This window comes from Amblyraja radiata, chromosome 1, assembly GCF_010909765.2.
Source record: "Amblyraja radiata isolate CabotCenter1 chromosome 1, sAmbRad1.1.pri, whole genome shotgun sequence".
Lineage (NCBI taxonomy): Eukaryota > Metazoa > Chordata > Chondrichthyes > Rajiformes > Rajidae > Amblyraja > Amblyraja radiata.
In genome coordinates, this window is record NC_045956.1 from 32,709,697 (window position 1) to 32,731,252 (window position 21,556).

A 21,556-nucleotide genomic window follows, 5' to 3' on the forward strand; every position below is an offset into this window, starting at 1 on the left:
ACGCAAGATTCCTGCACTGGGATGGCACTGTGGCGCAGCGGTAGAGTTGCTGCCTCACCGCGCCAGAGACCCAGGTTTGGGTGCTGTCTGTATGGAGTTTGTACGTTCTCCCTGTGACAATAGACAATAGGTACAGGAGTAGGCCATTCGGCCCTTCGAGCCAGCACCGCCATTCAATGTGATCATGGCTGATCATCCCCAATCAGTATCCCGTTCCTGCCTCCTCTGCATATCCCCCGACTCCGCTTTCTTTAAGAGCCCCATCTAGCTCTCTCTTGAAAGTATCCAGAGAACCGACCTCCATCGCCCCCTGAGGCAGAGAATTCCACAGACTCACAATTCTCTGTGAGAAAAAGTGTATCCTCAACTCCGTTCTAAATGGCTTACCCCTTATTCTTAAACTGTGGCCCCTGGTTCTGGACTCCCTCAACATCAGGAACATGTTTCCTGCCTCTCGCGTGTCCAAACCCTTAACAATCTTATGTTTCAATAAGATACCCTCTCATCCTTCTAAACTCCAGAGTATACAAGCCCAGCTGCTCCATTCTCTCAGCATATGACAGTCCCGGGAATTAACCTTGTAAACCTACGCTGCACTCTCCCAATAGCAAGAATGTCCTTCCTCAAATTAGGGGACCAAAACTGCACACAATACTCCAGGTGTGATCTCACTAGGGCCCTGTACAACTGCAGAAGGACCTCTTTGCTCCTATACTCGACTCCTCTTGTTATAAAGGCCAACATGCCATTAGCTTTCTTCACTGCCTGCTGTACATGCATGCTTACTTTCATAGACTGATGAACAAGGACCCCCAGATCCCGTTGTACTTCGTGGGTTTCCTCCGGTTTCCTCCCACACTCCAAAGACGTGCAGATTTACGGGTTAATTGGCTTCTGTAAGATGCAAATTGTCCCTAGCGTGTAGGATAGTGTGAGAGTACGGGGTGATTGCTGGTCAGCGCGGACTTGTTGGGTCGAAGAACCTGTGTCGACGCTGCATCTCTGAACTAATGACTCTAAGGTCTAAATCTGCAGCTCCTTGTGCCTCCACATAAACACAGGTGAAGTTTAGAATGGAGCCACCCCCACCTCCCCAGTGAAACTTACATGCAAGTGTGGAAAGTGCTGAAGTCGTCAACCTGGGTACCAAAGACGAGGTAGGCCAGCTGAGCGTAGGCCAGGAAAATGATAAAGAACATGATGGCAAAGCCCATGACATCTTTGGCACAGCGAGACATGGTGGAAGTCAACTGGATCATGGTCTTATTGAAGCTAATGAATTTGAAGATCTGTGAAAACAAAAGGTTCCATTTAACAAAGCCATTTCAGTCCCAATTGATCAATGTATACATGCAAGAAAAATACAGAATTTAAAAAGTGGCGTAGGAAGCAATGAACAAGCTAGATGTTGATATTAACATACCTTAATCCACACAAAGAACACAACCACTGCTGCCATGTTGTTGAACTGAACGTGTAAGTATGTCAGAGGCTCCAGCTTGGGGTATGAAGTCGGGTTCTCCAGTATTTCTCCAAGTACCTCCTCAATTATTGCTGTACAATAAATATTGATGCAGATTGCCACCAACGACAGCTGGAAAACATGAACAAATAAGAAAAAAAGAGTCTGAAGAAGGGTTGCGACCTGAAACATCACCTATTCCTTTCCTCCAGAGAAGCTACCTGATGCACTGAGTTACTCTAGCATTTTGTGTCGATCTTCAGGAAGAACAAATAATTACTGGAATCCATTGATAAGTACGATACTTCAAAAGTCATAATAAAACCTCATCTATTCTATAACATAGAGAAGTAGAATGGTATAGCACAGGAACAGGCCCTTTGGCCCCAGAATGTTCATACCAGACATTATGCCAACCTAGGTACACAAAAATGCTGGAGAAACTCAGCGGGTGCAGCAGCATCTATGGAGCGAAGGAAATAGGCAACGTTTCGGGCCGAAACCCTTCTTCAGACTGATGGGGGGTGGGGGGGGAGAAGGAAAAAGGGAGGAGGAGGAGCCCGAGGGCGGGGGGATGGGAGGAGACAGCTCGAGGGTTAAGGAAGGGGAGGAGACAGCAAGGGCTAGCAAAACTGGGAGAATTCAACGTTCATGCCATCCGGACGCAAGCAACCCAGGCGGAATATGAGGTGCTGTTCCTCCAATTTCCGGTGTTGCTCACTCTGGCAATGGAGGAGACCCAGGACAGAGAGGTCAGATTGGGAATGGGAGGGGGAGTTGAAGTGCTGAGCCACCGGGAGTTCAGGTAGGTTATTGCGGACTGAGCGGAGGTGTTCGGCGAAACGATCGCCCAACCTCCGCTTAGTCTCCCCGATGTAAATCAGCTGACATCTAGAGCAGCGGATGCAGTAGATGAGGTTGGAGGAGATACAGGTGAACCTTTGTCGCACCTGGAACGACTGCTTGGGTCCTTGAATGGAGTCGAGGGGGGAGGTGAAGGGACAGGTGTTGCATTTCTTGCGGTTGCAACGGAAAGTGCCCGGGGAGGGGGTGGTACGGGAGGGAAGGGAAGAATTGACAAGGGAGTTGCGGAGGGAGCGGTCTTTGCGGAAGGCAGACATAGGGGGAGATGGGAAGATGTGGCGAGTGGTGGGGTCACGTTGGAGGTGGCGGAAATGGCGGAGGATTATTTGTTGTCTTTGCCGGCTGGTGGGGTGAAAGGTGAGGACTAGGGGGACTCTGCCCTTGTTGCGAGTGCGGGGATGGGGAGAGAGAGCAGTGTTGCGGGGTATGGATGAGACCCTGGTGCGAGCCTCATCTATGGTGGCGGAGGGGAATCCCCGTTCCCTGAAGAACGAGGACATTTCCGATGCCCTGGTGTGGAACGTCTCATCCTGGGAACAGATGCGGCGTAGGCGGAGGAATTGGGAGTAGGGGATGGAGTCTTTACAGGGGGCAGGGTGGGAAGACGTGTAGTCCAGATAGCCATGTGAGTCAGTTGGTTTGTAGTGTATGTCGGTCAGAAGTCTGTCCCCTGCGATGGAGATGGTGAGGTCAAGGAATGGTAGGGAAGTGTCGGAAATGGTCCAGGTGTATTGGAGTGCCGGATGGAAGTTGGTGGTGAAGTGGATGAAGTCAGTCAGTTGTGTGTGGGTGCAGGAGGTGGCCCCAAAGCAGTCGTCAATGTAACGGAGGTAGAGGTCGGGGATGGGGCCCTGGTACGTATTGAACAAGGATTGTTCAACGTACCCGACAAAGAGGCAGGCGTAGCTGGGGCCCATGCGTGTGCCCATAGCTACGCCTTGTGTTTGGAGGAAATGGGAGGAGTCAAACGTAAAGTTGTTGAGGGTGAGGACCAACTACGCTAGGCGGAGGAGGGTGTCAGTGGCTGGGTATAGGTTGCTCCTCTGGTCGAGGAAGAACCGGAGGGCTTTGAGGCCATCCTGGTGGGGGATGGAGGTGTAGAGTGACTGGACATCCATGGTGAAGATGAGGGGGTGAGGGCCTAGAGAGTGGAATGCGCGGAGGCGGCGGAGAGTGTCTGAGGTGTCTAGAACATAGGTGGGAAGGGATTTGACCAAGGGGGATAGTATGGAGTCAAGGTATGTGGACTTAAATCTTAAAAAGGTAACTTAAATCTCCTCTGTCTGAACATAATCCATGTCCCTTCAATCCCTGCAAATCCACATGCCCATCTAAAAGGCTCTCAATTGCCACTATTCTTTCTGATTGTATGAAAGTACTATCCTGGTCAGTAAATTAACAATTATTTTAGGATAATTATGAGATGGGGAAATTGAGGGGACCAAAAATGTAGTGTTTCCTTTCCAACAGTTACTTGAAAAGCTGCCATGTGCAAGATGGAGGATAGGGGAAGGGACAGAAAACAAACGCAGGATGAATGAGTCAAAACAACTTGATGGCTTGGTGACCTGTGTGGAGGATGGTGAAACAACGGAGATATGGACATGCTGCTGGAGTGGCAGAGAAATGTGAAGTGCTACATTTTGCTGAGAGAAGTGAGAATATAAACCAGATGGCATAATTCTGAATGGTGTCGAAAAACAGGGTGATCTGGGTATACTCCACACTGAATATACCAAGCCGGATTGAGCTTCAGTTTAGGTTATTGTAACGTGTACTGAGATGAAAACTTTTTTATTGTGCACCATCCAGTCAGATTACACATGATTACAATCGAGCCGTCCACAGTGTATAGGTACAGGATAAAGGGAAAAACATTTAGTGCAAAATAGAGCCCAGTAAAGTCCAGTTTTAAGATAGTCCAAGGATCTCCAATGAGGTAGATCAGGGGTCGGCAACCTTGTTCTGCATAGGAGCCAGGACCCATGTCTGCGAGCGGATGACGGGCCACATCAATCGCCATCGTTAATAAATAATTAATTATAGTTTGTTTTTTTAAATCGCAACAAAAATGTAACAGGATGACAATTACCCCCACGACAAACTACACTAAAGTGCAACAGGGTGGCTGGAGTGGAATTCTTCACTGACCCCGCTGATGCCCGCCGCTGGTCTCCAGAGGAAACCACTCCAGCACCACCTGGCCAAAGCCGCTTCAGTTTCATACATGCTGCGGCACCGGGGTGGGGGGGGAGGGGCGCTTTCACTCCGGGTGGTCAGGAGGATGGAAGAGGGGGTAGGACAAGAGACACGAGACATTTATTGTCACATGCACCAATTAGTACAGTGGAATTTGGAGTCACCATACAGCCATACGAGTGAGTCAACAGGTGTTGCGATATGGAATTGGCTCTGTGTGTGTGTGTGAGAACTACTCTCAGATAAGTGTTGTGTGCGTTTTGTGTTACATCTGCGGGCCGGATAATTTCGGGTTTCCTGGCTGGATCTGGCCCGTGGACCGTTGGTTGCCGACCCCCGAGGTAGATGGTAGCTCAGAACCACTCTCATGCAAACTGAGGTACTGGAAACAGAAGATGATCCCTTATCATACAATGGTATGATTACAACTGGAGGTTTAGGTTCACCCTTTAGGAAAGAGGCATTAGAAGAGATTCACAAGGACGATTCCAAGGATGAGAGGCTTTAGTTCTGTCGATAGACTGGAGAAGCAAGTGTTGTTCTCCTTAGAACGGGGATGGTTAAGCAGGAATCTGATAGGGCATTTAAAATCAAGAAAGATATAGGCAGTAGATTAAAGATTCCCACTGCAGAGGGATCAAAAATCCAAGAACAGAATGAAAATGAAGGTGGTTCAAAAGGAAGAACTAGGTGATAATAAATTCTCAACAAAAAGTGAGCAGTTAGGGTCTGGAACACACTGCTTTAGGAACAATGAGGCAGATTCAATTATATCATTTAAATGGACATTGGATAAATATCTAAAAGGAAAAAAGTCTGCACACCCAAGTCGAGGGGTTTAGTTTAGAGATATAGTATGTAAGCAGGCCCTTCAGCCCACCGAGTGCGTACCAACTAGCAATCATCCGTACACTTCTTCTATCCCACACACCAAGGGCAATTTACAGAAGCCAATTAACCTATAAACCTGCACATCTTTGGAATGTTAAATCCTTTAAACATTCAACACATCCTCAATTTAGTTTGGTCCCTCGGAACCATCTACCGAGGCAATATGGAGATATGCACTGAGCAGATGCTTATAGACCATCCTCAAGGATGAGGGGCATTGGTCACCACAGGCCTGAAGAAGCAGAGATATTGTGATATTATTCTATATATTTAACTCATCAGTTTCTCTGACCCAGACTAGTCATAGTCATACAGCGAGAAAACAGGCCCTTCGGCCCAACTTGTCCACACCGTCTGCACTACACCGATCTGCCTGTGCTTGGCCCATATATCAATAGACTTATCCTATGTACTTGTCTAAATGACTTAAACACTGCCATAGTACCTGCCTCAACTACCACCACCAGCAGCTTGTTCCATACAAGTACTACCCATTCTGTGAAAAAAAGGACCTCAGGTTCCTTCCTTCCTTCCTTCACTTTAAACACATGTCCTCTAGTGCACGATTTCCCTGGTCTGGGTAAAAGACACAGTGAACTTACTTAACCTATTCATCTCATGATCTTGTGCACAGAGTTGTATCATTTGTAGACACAAGGAACTGGAGCTGCTGGTTTACAAAAAAACAAAGACACAAAGTGTTGAATAACTCAACAGGTCAAGCAGCATCTCGGAAGAACATGGATAGGTGAAATATCACCTATCCATGGTGCAGGGATGGGTCTATGCAAGACCAATATAATGCAGATGCGGCAGACACAGAATGTGAATGTGGAACATCCGTACAATCCATGCCACACCTACTGACATGCCCACTTCTTGGTGAACAATGCTGCCTGGAAGATCTAGTGGTGGCAAACGAGAAAGCTGTCCACTGTGCAAGAGCCTGGCCCAACATTTGAAACATTGATGATGGACACGAAAAAAAGAGAAAAAATAATCTATCCATGTTCTCCAGAGGTGCTGTTTGATCCGCTGAGTTACTCCTGCACTGTCATTTTTAGTTGTATATGTTTTTTGTGTATTTTTCCGAATCTATGTGCCTACGGTGCTCCTTCAAGCAAGATTTATCATTGTCCCTGTACCTAACTATTCTCATTCATATGACAATAAACATGAAACCCCTCTGTGCTCAAGGTTTAAGCAGATAACAAAGCAAAACAATCTCCACGCACCACAATGATCAGTATATCCAAACAGTTCCAGACGCTCCTGAAGTAACGCAGCTTGTGAACACGGATCTCCAGAAACTCCTCGACTATATAGTAAAATATGAAAATACAGAAAGTAATTTCACAGGCTGCCAGGAAATAGTCAAACGATGAGACATAGCGGATAAGTTTCACCGTCTGAAATTGCCATGAAGAAAGGGCACCTCCCGTCGCAGGGAACTCCACCACCAACCTGCAAAAGTGAAATGAAACACCTCTGTAAGCGGCAATATTAAATCATTACAAACTGAACACATAAAACAGAATTTCTATTACAATATAATTGTTTTTAATTTACGGCACAGTGGGGCAGTGGTAGAGTTGCTGCCTTACAGCGCCAGAAACCCAGAATTCCCGACTACAGGTGCTGTCCGTACAGAGTTTGCACATTCTCCCTGTGACTTTTCTCCGGGTGCACCGGCTTCTTCCCACACTCCAAAGAAGCACAGGTTTGTAGGCAAATTGGTTTTGGTAAATCGTAAATTGTCCCTCATGTGTAGGATATTGCTAGTGTAAAGTGCTTGTCGGCGCAGACTTAGTGGGCTGAAGGGCCTGTTTCTAGGCTGTATCTCTAAAGGTTAATGTAAATTACAATACAATAAAATAATGTTCACAATTAAAGGTACCCAACTTCAACTTGACCTTTCTTTTGAGATTGCGTCACAGTAATGGCTATCGTGGGTTGTTTGGAGGAGGGACTACACGTGGTCATTGATTACCCTATAATGCAGTCTCATCTATCTAGATCCCATAATTTGTTGGTGAGGGAGGTAACGGGCAGATACAGCACAGTACTGATTCCATGGAAATGTGGAAGTCAAGAAAATGCTGGAGGTCAGGAATGCATGTTTCCTTTAACACCAGAGTCCCATGCCATTAGTTCTGCATTCCAAAGAAAGCTCGTGTTATGGAAAGTCGTCTTATAAAAACAGTTATGTCAAGGAGGGAAAAGGAATAAGAGGCTAGAGAGTTGCAGACTCAAATTGTTTTTAGGTAGGATTTGCAACAATAAAGATCTTTTTAACAGCCGCAAGTTTATTTTTGGTAGTGCAAGCTAAAAACACCGGAAGCTGTATGTTATACGGCTTGATAGAGCACTGTTACTCGACTGTCAATAGAAACAAAAGCTTGCCAATTTCAATGGCTTCCCATGGCGTGTTCGTACGAGACAATGGTGTCTGATTACAGTGGACAGGTTACATGGAAACAGTTTCTTTTCCCGGGATATTTGTTTTGCAAGACGGCTTTTTTTCCCCCTGCTTTGATAAGCCTGGTAACAGAGGGGCTGTTCCCAAGTATTGTGTTGCACACTTTCAAGCTTCTGTACGTTTCGCCTGATGGGAGCAGGGAGGAGGAGGAATGAGCGGGATAGGACAAATATTTGATTATGTGTACGGAACTGCAGTTGTTGGATTAAACCGAAGATAGACACAAAAAGCTGGAGTAACTCAGCGGGACTGGCAGTATCTACGGAGAGAAGGAATGGGTGACGTTTCAGTTCGAGACCCTTCTTCAGCAGGGTCTGACGACTCTTCGTCTGTAGAAGGGTCTCGACCCAAAACGCCACCCATTACTTCCCTCCAGAGATGCTCCCTGCCCCGCTGAGTTACTCCAAATATTTGATTATGTCAGCTGCTTTACTGAGGCAGTGTGAAGTGTAGATGGAGTCAAGGGCGGGGAGTCTGATCTGTGTGATGGATTAGGCTACATTTACAACTGTAATTTTTGTTTTGTGGTCTTGGGCAGAGCAATTCCAAAACCAAGCAGTGATGCAACCCGATAGTATACTTTAAACTGTCTGTTAAAATTGCTTTAATTTATTTAGTACTAGATAATTATATCTTTATCAATGAAACTCCAAAGCAAAGGCTTTAAATTAATGGACTGAAGAATCCCTCGGTCATTAGCTGAATCACCTAATTGCTACTGCTGATCTTCCATTTATAGTAATAGCATTACATATACATCTTCCTATCTTTACGTTTCTGTATACGGTTTCTTCCATGAAAAAAACCCCATTGTTTCGTGACAAATAAATAATTTCCTGCTAAGTTTCAAACTCAGACAAGAAGTAGAGAAGCATTCATAGTTCCGGATCATACCTGATCACACAAAATAAGTTAATGTTTGCGTTGTAGACAGAGAAGTCAATGAACACAACCCTGGTGCCTCGATCAAGCCACAGATTCTCCTTCAGCACCTTTAACTTTGTGGCCGTTTCATCTCTATTTCTTGCCAGGTCCAAGTAATATCCTGCTCCACTGTAGATGGCGACTAACCCCCAGTAGCCAATCTCTTTCAGATCTTTCTCACTCGTGTAAGTCCAACTGTTTTGAAGAGAAAAACAATGCAATTATACTCCCAAATTATGTTCGTAAGTCACAGGAGCAGAATTAGTCCATTCAGTCCATCAAGTCTACAGTGCATTCAGAAGGTATTCAGACCCCTTCACTTTTTCCACATTTTGTTACATTACAGCCTTATTTTAAAATGGATTAAATTCTTTTTTTCAATCATCAATCTACACACAATACCCCAGAATGAAGAAGTGAAAAGAGGCGCTTAGAAATTTTTGCAAAGTAATTAAAAATAAATAATTGAAATATCACATTTTCATAAGTATTCAGACCCTTTGCTATGACACCCAACATTAGACACTAGGTGCAGGAGTAGGCCATTCGGCTCTTCGAGCCAGCACCGCCATTCAATGTGATCATGGCTGCTCATCCGCAATCAGTACCTTGTTCCTGCCTTCTCCCCATATCCCCCGACTCTGCTATTTTTAAGCCCTATCTAGCTCTCTCTTGAAAGCATCCAGAGAACCTGCCTCCACCGCCCTCCGAGGCAGAGAATTCCACAGACTCACCACTCTGAGAGAAAAAGTGATTCCTCGTCTCCGTTCTAAATGGCTTATTCCTTATTCTTAAACTGTGGCCCCTGGTTGAGCTTAGGTTCATCCTGTTTCCATTGATTATCCTAGCGATGTTTCTACAACTTGAGTGGAGTCCACCAATGGTAAATTAAACTGATTGGATATGATTTGGAAAGGCACACACCTGTCTATATATGGTCCCACAGTTGACAGTGCAAAAACAATAGACAATAGATGCAGGAGTAGGCCATTCGTCCCTTCGAGCCAGCACCGCCATTCAATGTGATCATGGCTGATTATCTACAATCAGTAGCCCGTTCCTGCCTTCTCCCCATACTCCTGACTCCGCTATCTTTAAGAGCCCCATCTAGCTCTCTCTTGAAAGTATCCAGAGAACCGGCCTCCACAGACTCACAACTCTCTGTGTGAAAAAGTGTTTCCTCATCTCCGTCCTAAATGGCTTACCCCAATTCTTAAACTGTGGTCCCTGGTTCTGGACTCCCCCAACATCGGGAACATGTTTCCTGCATCAAGCGTGTCCAAACCCTTAATAATCTTATATGTTTCAATAAGATTCCCTCTCATCCTTCTAAATTCACGAGCCCAGCCGCTCCATTCTCTCAAAATATGACAGATCAGCCATCCCGGGAATTAACCTTGTAAACCTATGCTGCATTCCCTCAATAGCAAGAATGTCCTTCCTCAAATTTGGAGACCAAAACTGCACACAATAATTGAATATTTATTACATGTCATTTGAACCTCAGTGAGGCTCAAACGAAACTTAGTTTCCACAGCCATACAACTAGAGACAATTCTTACAAGACATACAAACTCAATTTACACAAACATCCATCACAGTGAATCTCCTCCTCACTGTGATGGAAGGCAAAGTCTTTTCTCTCCCCTGCACCATTTTTCTCCCGATGTTGAAGCCCCAGGAGGGCGATGTTAAGTCCCACGGCCATTTTATGCCGCGCCGGGCGATGTACGGCCCCGCTCCAGGCCCAAAAGTCACAATGTTGGAGCCCCCGTCGGGCGCTGGAATGTCCCGCAGCCATTAATGCCGCGCCGGGCGATGTACGGCCCTGATCCGGGTCGTTCCAACCCTGCGACACGGGCTGGAGAAGTCGCGTTGCGGGAGCTCCGGAAAGCGGTCTCCACCCGGACCCGCGAGCTCCCGATATCACAGTCCACCGGATCTGCGGCTGCAGCTGGAGCTTCCGCGCTCTGGAGTCGGGCCGCAGCAGCGAGCCACCACCGCTGCCCACGCTCCGAGGCCGGCCATCCAGGTGTGGTCTCACTAGGGTCCTGTACAACTGCAGAAGGACCTCTTTGCTCCTATACTGAACTCCTCGTTATGAAGGCCAACATGCCATTCGCTTTCTTCACTGCCTGCTGTACCTGCATGCTTACTTTCATTGACTGAAAAACAAGGACCCCCATATCCCGTTGTATTTCCCCTTTTCCCAACTTGACACCATTTAGATAAAAATCTGCCTCCCTGTTTATGCTACCAAAGTGGATAACCTCACATTTATCCACATTAAACAAGATCTGCCATGCATCTGCCCACTCACCCAACCTGTCCAAGTCACCCTGCGGTACACACAATTGCTGGGGAAACTCAGCGGGTGCAGCAGCATCTATGGAGCGAAGGAAATAGGCGACGTTTCGGGCCGAAACCCTTCTTCAGACTGATGGGGGGTGGGGAAAGAAAGAAGGAAAAGGGGAGGAGGAGGAGGAGGAGCCCGAGGGCGGGCGGATGGGAGGGTGGGAGGAGACAGCTAGAGGGTTAAGGAAGGGGAGGGGACAGCACGGGCTAGCCATGTCACCCTGCATTCTCATAGCATCCTCCTCACAGTTCACACTGCCACTCAGCTTTGTGTCATCTGCACATTTGCTAATGTTACTTTGAATCCCATCATCTAAATCATTGATGTATATTGTAAATAGCTACGGTCCCAGCACCGAGCCTTGTGGTAACCCACTAGTCACTGCCTGCCATTTGGAAAGGGACCCGTTAATCCCTACTCTTTGTTTCCTGTCTGCCAACCAATTTTCTATCCATGTCAGCACTCTACCCCCAATACCATGTGCCCTAATTTTGCCCACTAATCTCCTATGTGGGACCTTATCAAATGCTTTCTGAAAGTCCAGGTACACTACATCCACTGGCTCTCCTTTGTCCATTTTCCTAGTTACAGCCTCAAAATATTCCAGAAGATCAGTCAAGCACGATTTCCCCTTCGTATTCCAGAAGATTAGTCAAGCATGGTTTTCCCTTCATATTCCAGAAGATTAGTCAAGCATGGTTTTCCCTTCATGAATGAAGACGAAGGAATTGTCCCTAGACCTCCGAGATGCAATGGTAGAAGCATCTACAATTACAAAATTTAAAAGCCAGACAGCTACATAGAAGGGGAAGTTTGAAGGGATAGACACAAAGTGCTGGAGTAACTCAGCGGGTCAGGCAGCATCTCAAATAAAAAGGATGGGTGGTGTTTCGGGTCGGGACCCTTCTTCAGATGCTTCTTACCGACCTGAAATGTCACCCATCCTTTTCCTCTGGAGATGCTGCCTGATCTGCTGAGTTACTCCAGCACTTTGTGTCTATCTTTGGTATAACTAGCATCTGCAGTTCCTTGATGGACACAAAAAGCTGGAGTAACTCAGTGGGACAGGCTGCATCTCTGGAGAGAAGAAACGGGTGACATTTCAGGTTGAGTCCCTTCTTCAGACTGGTTAGGGGTAAGGGAAATGAGAGATATAGACAGTGATGTGGAGAGATAAAGAACAATGAATGAAAGATATGCAAAAAAGATATGCAGTTTCTTGTTTCTATCAAGGTTTGAGGGGATATGGGCCTGGCGCAGGCAAGCTAGGTTAGCAAGGATGTGTTAGTCGAAGGGCCCGTTTCTGTACTGTATAGCTACAAGTCTATGAAAAGATGGTCATAGTAAAATCACTTTCAGCACATTAGGCGTGAAACTAGGAATAAATGTTTTAGTATCGTTATCTAATGTTGATACATTCATTTTATTAAATGATAGATCTTCAAAATACTTTACAATGACTTATTGGTGTATTTTGTGGAGCTCACAGTCCCTTGGGAGGATGCTGTGTAGGAAGCCTTCGAAGGAAAGAAACTGCGATATACAGAGCTTGCAGCGGAGGCTGAACAGCGGGGCTGGAGAGCTAAGATCTCCCGGTAAAAGTTGGATGTCGAGGATTCGTGGCAACATCTACCTTAAGACTGATGAAGGACCTGGGGATCAGCGGACCAGCCCTACGCCAGGCCATCAAAGAAATATCACGGGTGGCAGAGCGGAGTAGCCAGTGGCTCTGGCTGAAGAGGAAAGACCCCATTTGGTCTCCCAAATAACCGACTAGACAGATGCAGAGGGGGGTGGTTCTGGGAAGCCAGAATGCACCGCTGAGCCCACTGGAGACATCGTGGGTTCAATCAGTGAAACGTTGATGAAAGTAGGTGCCCACTTGATAACCCCAATGACGTGTCTGCCTAGCCTTTCTCAACATCGGAGGAGCATAGGTGAGTGCAGAAGGCTCCCATCACCATAAATTGATATTTGGCACTTTGGACTTTTAACATCTAGTCCTGTGTATTTGTAAATATTGATGAAATGACATTCAGTGAAGTTTAAGGAACCACGGTAGGAATTAAGTTTGAAATGATACATACGCTGTTTTATCCTTGAGACCAAACGATGCAGTGTCTTCATTTGCAACTGAATAGACGTCATAGCATTCCTTGATTTCATCTCTTAGGTCTTCATGCACTTTGCAAGACTCATTCCTTACTTTCAACTGCCTGATGCGAGGCACTCCCAAAAGCAGGTTTTCATGATAAATGAAGCTTTGGTTCATCCCTAGTGTTTTATTATTGTACCACTGGTCCCAATAAAGCCCATCCAGCAAAGGACCTTCTGTGAACTGGAGAGAGAATAATGCAAAACATTTACAAACTGGGTTAATCATGAATCGGAGTCAATACTAAATCTACCAACAAATGAGGTGCTATAACAACACTTAAACAATGTTTAAAAGACATTTGGGTGGGAACATGTATAGGAAAGGTTAAAAGGGATATGGGCCAAACACAGGCAGATGGGAGTACTCTGGATGGGGTTTTTTGGATCGGCATGGGAACGGTGGGCTGAAGGGCCTCTTTCCGTGCTGTATGTGCATGTCTCAAATTAAAAAAGAGAGAGAGAGAGAGAGAGAGAGACAGACAGACAGACAGACAGACAGACACACACACACACACACACACACACCCAGGCTTGCCCCAGGTTGCTGTGTATTGAGACAATGCCCGATTACTTTGAAATGTGTCTACCAATTGATGAGAGAGAGAAGCCCAGACTAGTCCCAGTGAGGGCTCTTGAGGCAATGTCCGATGCCTTTGAAATGTCCAATGACTGATGCCTTTGAAATCTCATCTTGAAAGTACCAACTGATAGGATATCTTTGATATGCAACTGCTGGTTGACAAGAGACAAACTCAGACGCATCCTGTGGTAATGTGCATTGACTGTACCTCTGACCATGACTAACATCTTTGGAATGTGCATAGGTGACACAAAACCAGTATAAAATACCATGTAATTCTCTGTTCATTGAAGTGGACACGAGGAGAGTCAAGTGTCTATGTTGCTTACTTGGCTGGTATATCCTCGCTACTTCCATCAGCCGATAATCAGTGGTTTGAATTGGTCTATCTAACTGTTTTGTGAGTTGTCTGTTTATTAAGAAGTGAACCTTTTTCACCTGTGGGGCAAAAAGGTTCATATTACATTTTTCTCTCTCATCCTAAATGCATGTCTTCTAGTTCTTGATTTGCCAACCCCGGCCAGAATGCTGTATTAACCCTATCAATTCCGCTCATGATCTTATACACGGAGGAAACCACATGGTCACAGGGAGAACGTGCAAACTCCACTGACAAGACACCTCTGAATGCCCCAACATCATTGCTGGTTTAAAGTAATTAATCTGCATGGTCTAAATGTCTCGGATGACAGGGAACCCAGACACTCAAAGTTAGTCTGAAGAAGGGCATCAACCCGAAACGTCACCAATTCCTTCTCTCCAGAGATGCTGCCTGTCCCGCTGGGTTACTCCAGCATTTTGTGTCTACCTTCGATTTAAACCAGCATCTGCAGAAACTTTTTCCAATCTCTTACCTTGCCGGAGATGCGATTGTTTTCCAGATCGTATCTCCGGTCGCTCTGCAGTCTAACATCATGGAGCTGGCGGTCTTGGTCGGGACTGACTTTGAGCCACACCGCGGGGGTGTGGACTTACCATCGGAGCCGATCCCTTGCCTGCGGATTTCAGCACCGCGGAGCTCGCAGTCTCGGGTAGAGACCGAGTCGGGAGGCTCCAACTACGCAGAAGGTTCGACTAGCCCTGACTCGGGGTCCGATCACCCGGCGCGGGAGGGCTGCCACCCCCCACCCCCGATGCAGGAGCTTGATCGCCCGATGCAGAGGGCCCGACCACCGGCTAAAGGAGCCAAGATTGTCCCGTCAACGGAGAGCTCGAGACCCCCAACCGCGGGAGAACAAAGAAGGGAAGAGATTGAACTTTTTTTTTCACCCTCCATCACAGTGAGGAATGTGGAGGAGTCACTGTGGTGGATGTTTATGTTAAAATGTATTTTGGCTTGTTGTTTTTTATTGGTAATACTGTATGGCGAATCAAATTCCTCATATGTTGCAAAACTTACTTGACTAATAAAGTATGATTATGATTACTTCCACATAATTTTATAATCCCTGAATAATCCATACATTCCAGTGTCTTGCATTCCTCCACAGCAGTTAATATCTTCCCATTTACTGGCTATTTCCTTAATCCACTTCCTTAAATGCATTTTCTCGTGCTTATCCAGTTTAAATCCCCCTTGCCTGCTTTCTGCCCAATTGACCCGTCATCTATATTCTTCCTGCACATATCCATTTCCTTGCAGTCCGACCACTCAGTGTCAACCACACCCTCAAAGGTAGGTACATTTCTATATTATTTCCCCTACATTTAAGGCTTGTTTATTTATAGAAGTACGTTTTCTGGCAATGTTTGAGGCATCTAAACTGCAGTTGTACCTTCCAAAAATCATCCATGTTGGCGATGTTCCTGAAATTCGATATCTCATTTTCAGAAAGTGGAGTGTCGAGGAAAAGACTGGACATGACTTTGGTGTAGTAGTACATGTTGGAGCTGACCATCCCATAGGTTGCTGCAAGAGAGAAATAAAAACATGGAAGGAAACTTTGTGTTTTACTGTTAATTCGTTAACTTTCCACCTCGCACGCATTATATATCAACTTCATGAAAATGAAAAAAGACAAAAAGCTTGAAATCGAAGATAAACATAGAAAATGCTGAAACACGCAGCAGGTCCAGGAGCATTTTCAGAAAGAGAAACAGATAATAGACAATAGACAATAGGTGCAGGAGTAGGCCATTTGGCCCTTCGAGCCAGCACAGCCATTCAATGTGATCATGGCTGATCATCCCCAATCAGTACCCCGTTCCTGCCTTCTCCCCATATCCTCTGACTCCGCTATTTTTAAGAGCCCTATCTAGCTCTCTCTTGAAAGTATCCAGAGAACCTGCCTCCACCGCCCTCTGAGGCAGAGAATTCCACAGGCTCACACTCACCACTTCTGTGAGAAAAAGTATTTCCTCGTCTCCGTTCTAAATGGCTTACTCCTTATTCTTAAACTGTGGCCCCTGGTTCTGGACTCCCCCAACATCGGGAACATGTTTCCTGCCTCTAGTGTGCCCAAGCCCTTAACAATCTTATATGTTTCAATGAGATACCCTCTCATCCTTCTAAACTCCAGAGTGCACAAGCCTAACTGCACCACTCTCTCAGCATATGGCAGTCCCGCCATCCCAGGAATTAACCTTGTAAACCTACGCTGCACTCCCTCAATAGCAAGAATGTCCTTCCTCAAATTAGGGGACCAAACTGCACACAATACTCCAGGTGTGGTCTCACTAGGGTTCTGTACAACTGCAGAAGGACCTCTTTGCTCCTATATTCGATTTCTCTTGTTATAAAGGCCAACATGCCATTCGCTTTCTTCGCTGCCTGCAGTACCTGCATGCTTACTTTCATAGACTGATGTACAAGGACCCCCAGATCCCGTTGTTCTTCCCCTTTTCCCAACTTGACGCCATTTAGATAGTAATCTGCCTTCCTGTTTTTGCTCCCAAAGTGGATAACCTCACATTTATCCGCATTAAACTTCATCTGCCATGCATCTGCCCACTCCCCCAACCTGTCCAATTCAGACTGCATTCTCATAGCATCCTCCTCACAGTTCACACTGCCACCCAGCTTTGTGTCATCAGATTGAAGAGTTTGTCATAATGAGGAACAGATTGAAATCCCTTTAACATAATGGGAAGTCTCTCACCTAAAATCTTGTTGCGTTTTTCCGCCAAATGGTCCCTAGCCTGCTGAGTGTTTCCAGCACTTTCTGCCTTTGTTTGGCTCCTCAGGTACGACTATACTAAAAATTAGGCTTGAGTTACTCTTTGGAAACGGGCCCTTTGGCCCACTGAATCCATGCCAACCAGCGATCACCCGGTACTCTCACAGTGGTTCTCAACCTTTTTTCAGTGATGTACCCCCTGTGAAATATTTTTTCAGCCAAGTACCCCCTAACCAGCGCAAAAATATAGGCCTACATATATGTAGGCCTATATTTTAAAATCTCACGTACCCCCTGGAGTGCCTTCACGTACCCCCAGGGGTACGCGTACCCCCATTTGAGAACCACTGCTCTAGCACAATCCTACATGCTAGGGACAAATTACGATTTACAAAAGCCAATTAACTTACAAACCTGCACATCTTTGGAGTCTGGGAGGAAACCAGAGCACCCGGAGAAAACGTACATAGTCACAAAGAGAACGTATAAACTCCATACCAGGCACGTGCCGTGAGTAATTACTCAGTATAGGCACTGGGCAGTCAGTCGACCTTTAAAAATCATAAAAACCGCACAAGCGCAGAAAAATCGTAAAACCGCGCATGCGCAGATCGGTCCTGTAGGCAGTCAGTTGACTTTTAAAATATTTAAAAAACCGTGCATGCACAGATTGGTCTCCTCTGCTGTGGGCATATGCAGCACCTTGCGCTCAGTCCACGGTGCAAAGGCAGGATTTCAGCTCCCTTTATTGTCCGTTGTAAGTGAAGGCTTGAAGCAAGCGTCCACAGCACGTGAGATGAACATAGCTACGCATATTACGCGTACTGCAGATGAAAGGCACGGGAGAATTATGCCTTCCTAAGATCCATTATTAAAATAATAACCATTTCATAATAAATACTGAATTTAGTAAATTAATTGGAAATCTTTACTATTTATATTTAACAATTACGTTTTTATAATTTTAATCAGGGTAGGCACTGCCTACCTTGCTTACCCTGACGCCACATGCCTGCTCCATACAGACAGCACCCATGGTCAGGATTGAACCCAGGATGTGACAGATGTGCTGCAAGGCAGAAACTCTACTGCTGCACCACTAGGCCACCCAAATTAATGATACAAGCTTAAATGACAGATATTGCCGTGAACCAATCATAAATTGGGAGGAGAAATGGTCATTTCAGCCGCTGTTATATCAGACAGTAATATCTTGGTCGATCTGATACCTCGTGCACTTCCCCTACACAATCCAGGATGGTGGCGCAGAGAGTCGAGCTGCTGCCTCACAGCTCCAGCAGGCCAGGTGCCACCCTGACCTCCAGAACTATGAGGAGTTTATATGGTCTCGCTGTGGCCGTGTGGGTTTCCCCCAGATGTACTGGTTTCCTCCCACTTCCCAAGGTTGTGTATAGGTTGGTAGGATATTTAACCACTGTAAACTGTGTGGGTGAGCTGTAGAATCTAGAGCAAGTTGATGACTACATGGGGGAAATAAAATGGGATTAGTGTAAATTAGTTCTGAGTGTAAATGGCTGACTTGGATTCTGTGGGCTGAAGGATCACTTCCATTTGTGACACACTAATCTCCCAAATTGGTCAATTTAATTCCCACATGCATTTCATAACAAATGTCATTACTTTATTTGTTAAAATCAGTGTTTATCATTAAAGTAAATGTTTTTCATAATTGTGCTACTTCCAGCCACAGTAACACAGAATAAATGTCTATATATATATATATATATATATATATATATATCTATCAGTCATACAGCACGGAAACAGGCCCTTTGGCCCAACTCTTAAATTAAGCTTTTTTAGTGTAGTTTATTATTATCACGAGTAACAAGGCACAACAAAAAGCATTTGTTGCATGCTATCTAGTCAAAAAGACTAGACATGATTATAATCAAGTAGTCCATAGCGTAAAGGGTATAAAGGGTACAACATTTAATACAGTTGTCACATTTGGCCCATATCCCCTAAACGGTTCCTATCCATGTACCTGACCTAGTGTATTTTAAATGTTATTGTACCTGCCTCACCTGCCTGCTCTGGCAGCTCATTCCAAATGCTCACCACCCTGTATGAAAAAGTTGCCCCTCGGGTTCCTATTAAATCTTTTCGCTCTCACCTTAAACCTATGCCCTCTGGTTCTTTATTCCGGTACCATGGGGAAAAGACCAGGGTGCATTCACCTTATCAATTTCTCTCATGATTTTATACACCTCAATAAGATCAGCCCTTGGCCTCCTGCACTCCAAGGAATAAAGCTTGCTCAATCTCTCCCTATAGCTCAGGCACTCGAGTCCCGGTAACATGCTCATAAATCTTCAATGCACTCTTTACAGCTCAACAGCTTCCTTCTAATAGAAGGGTGTCCAAATTTAAACACAATACTCCAAAAGCGGCCTTGCCAATTTCGCAATGATCAAGATTGATTATTTCAATTTTGCATTCAAATTGATCAAAGACTTTTCTTGAGATTTTTTAAAGAAGTAAATGAATATTGAAAATAACCGAGCATCTGGATGAAACTGTTGAGCAAAAATACACTACGTAGGTTGAAAACTTGTCTGATACAGTGCTTTAAAGAAAAAAGAGAAAAAGTTGGAATCACTGATCTATTTACTACGCTCTCCAGTGATATCTTTTTGGAGAGTAATTAGTAATGAACTCCCACTCATAGTGCAACTGCTAATTTCATAGCGAACCTCCAGTGTTGGTATCTATTTCACTGTAGATGTTTGGTCTGGTTTAAATCAATTGAGCCATCTGCTATTGCAGCAGGATCTTGATCAGTTAGTCCAACACGGGCAGGACCTACACTATAAATGGTAGGGCTCTGGGGAATGTTGCAGCACGGAGTGATCTTGGAATGCAGATACATTCTACCTTGAAACTGGTGTCACGGGTAGATTGGGTGGTCAAAAAGGCTTTCGGCACATTGGCCTTTATCAGACAGAGCATTGAGTATAGAAGTTGGTAGATCACACTGCAGTTATAAAAGATGTTGGTGAGGCCACATTTAGAGTATTGTGTTCCGTTTCAGTCACAATGTTATAGGAAAGATGCCAAGCTAGAAAAGGTGCAGAGAAGATTTAAGAGGATGTTTCCAGGACTCGATGGCTTGAGCTATAGGGAGAGGTTGAGCAGGCGAGGACTTTATTCCTTGGAGCGCAGAAGGATGAGGGTTGATCTTATAGAGGTGTACAAAAACATGTGCAGAATAGATTAGGTAAATGCACATTCTTTTACCCAGAGTTGGGGAATCGAGAACCCGAGGACATAGATTTAAGGCAAGGGGGGAAAATGTAGTAGGGACCTGAGGGGTAAATTTTATCTACCCAAAGAGTGGTGGGTTATGGAATGAGCTGCCGGTGAAAATAGTTGAAGCAGGTACTATCGCAACGTTTAAGAAACATTTAGACAGGTAAGTGGCTAGGATAGATTTATAGGTTTATCTAACTTCTATATATCTATCTTCTATCTATTATATAAAAGTCTGTGCCTGTCGCCTGCCGTCCGTCCGGCTGCCTTTCTGCCTTTTGATTCGTTTCCATCGTGTGATGTCACAATGCCCAATGCTCGCAGATGTCCAATCGCAATGCCCGATGCTCGCAGATGTCCAATCGGAATGGATCCATTTACATGTACGGCTTCCGGCTGCATTTCTTCCTTTGATGCACTGCAACTCCGAAACCAGACGCAGAATTGCCGACATCTTTTCCATTTCGGTAGAGATTTCACTTTTCTTTCTAAGTATCCGCTCCTCATTACATTTCGTCGTGTTTAAGTACACGCTTTTAATCAAATCCTCCCCCCCCCCCCCCTCCCCCCCCCAATATTTAAAAAATAAACTGGCTTCTCACCCATAGAATCAGCACCAGCCCAGCCCCTGGTGAACGTTCCATCGTGTGATGTCACAATGCCCGATGCTCACAGATGTCCAATCGGAATGGATTCATTTACATATGCCTTTGCAGGAGCCCCAGCCCCTGGTGAACGTTCCATCGTGTGATGTCACAATGCTCAATGCTCAAATACATTGTTGCCATAGAGGGAGTACAGAGAAGGTTCACCAGACTGATTCCTGGAATGTCAGGATTTTCATATGAAGAAAGACTGGATAGACTCGCCTTGTACTCGCTAGATTTTAGAAGATTGAGGGGGTATCTTATAGAAACGTATAAAATTCTTAAGGGGTTGGACAGGCTAGATGCAGAAAGATTGTTCCGGATGTTGGGGAAGACCAGAACAAGGTGTCACAGTTTAAGGATAAGGGGGAAATCCTTTAGTACAGGTGCACAACCTTTTATCCGGAGTTCCGGAAACCGAAAAGCTCCGAAAACCGGACATTTTTTCCAGGATGTCGTCTGCACACCAAAGCTCGCGTTTGGCGCCAAACTTGACCCGAAACGACCCACGGTCAACCCAGGTCTGTACTACTGTAGCGGCTGCCTCCTCCCCGGAGACCGGGGAGACACTTAAACATCTGTAAATCATTGCTTAAATGTTAGTCAGT

At 45.4% G+C, this 21,556-nt stretch overlaps 1 protein-coding gene across 1 annotated transcript in view; it reads right to left on the reverse strand.

Annotated features, from left to right (window-relative positions):
• Nucleotides 1–21,556, reverse strand: part of pkd2 (polycystin 2, transient receptor potential cation channel) — an 83,083-nt gene that overhangs the window by 18,592 nt on the left and 42,935 nt on the right. The window contains exons 3-8 of the mRNA XM_033020164.1: nucleotides 15,688–15,821; nucleotides 13,263–13,513; nucleotides 8,790–9,014; nucleotides 6,652–6,880; nucleotides 1,424–1,594; nucleotides 1,108–1,289 (exon numbers count right to left, since the gene is read on the reverse strand). Coding sequence (XP_032876055.1) covers nucleotides 1,108–1,289; nucleotides 1,424–1,594; nucleotides 6,652–6,880; nucleotides 8,790–9,014; nucleotides 13,263–13,513; nucleotides 15,688–15,821 — 1,192 coding nt within the window. The remainder of the gene's footprint in view (nucleotides 1–1,107; nucleotides 1,290–1,423; nucleotides 1,595–6,651; nucleotides 6,881–8,789; nucleotides 9,015–13,262; nucleotides 13,514–15,687; nucleotides 15,822–21,556) is intronic.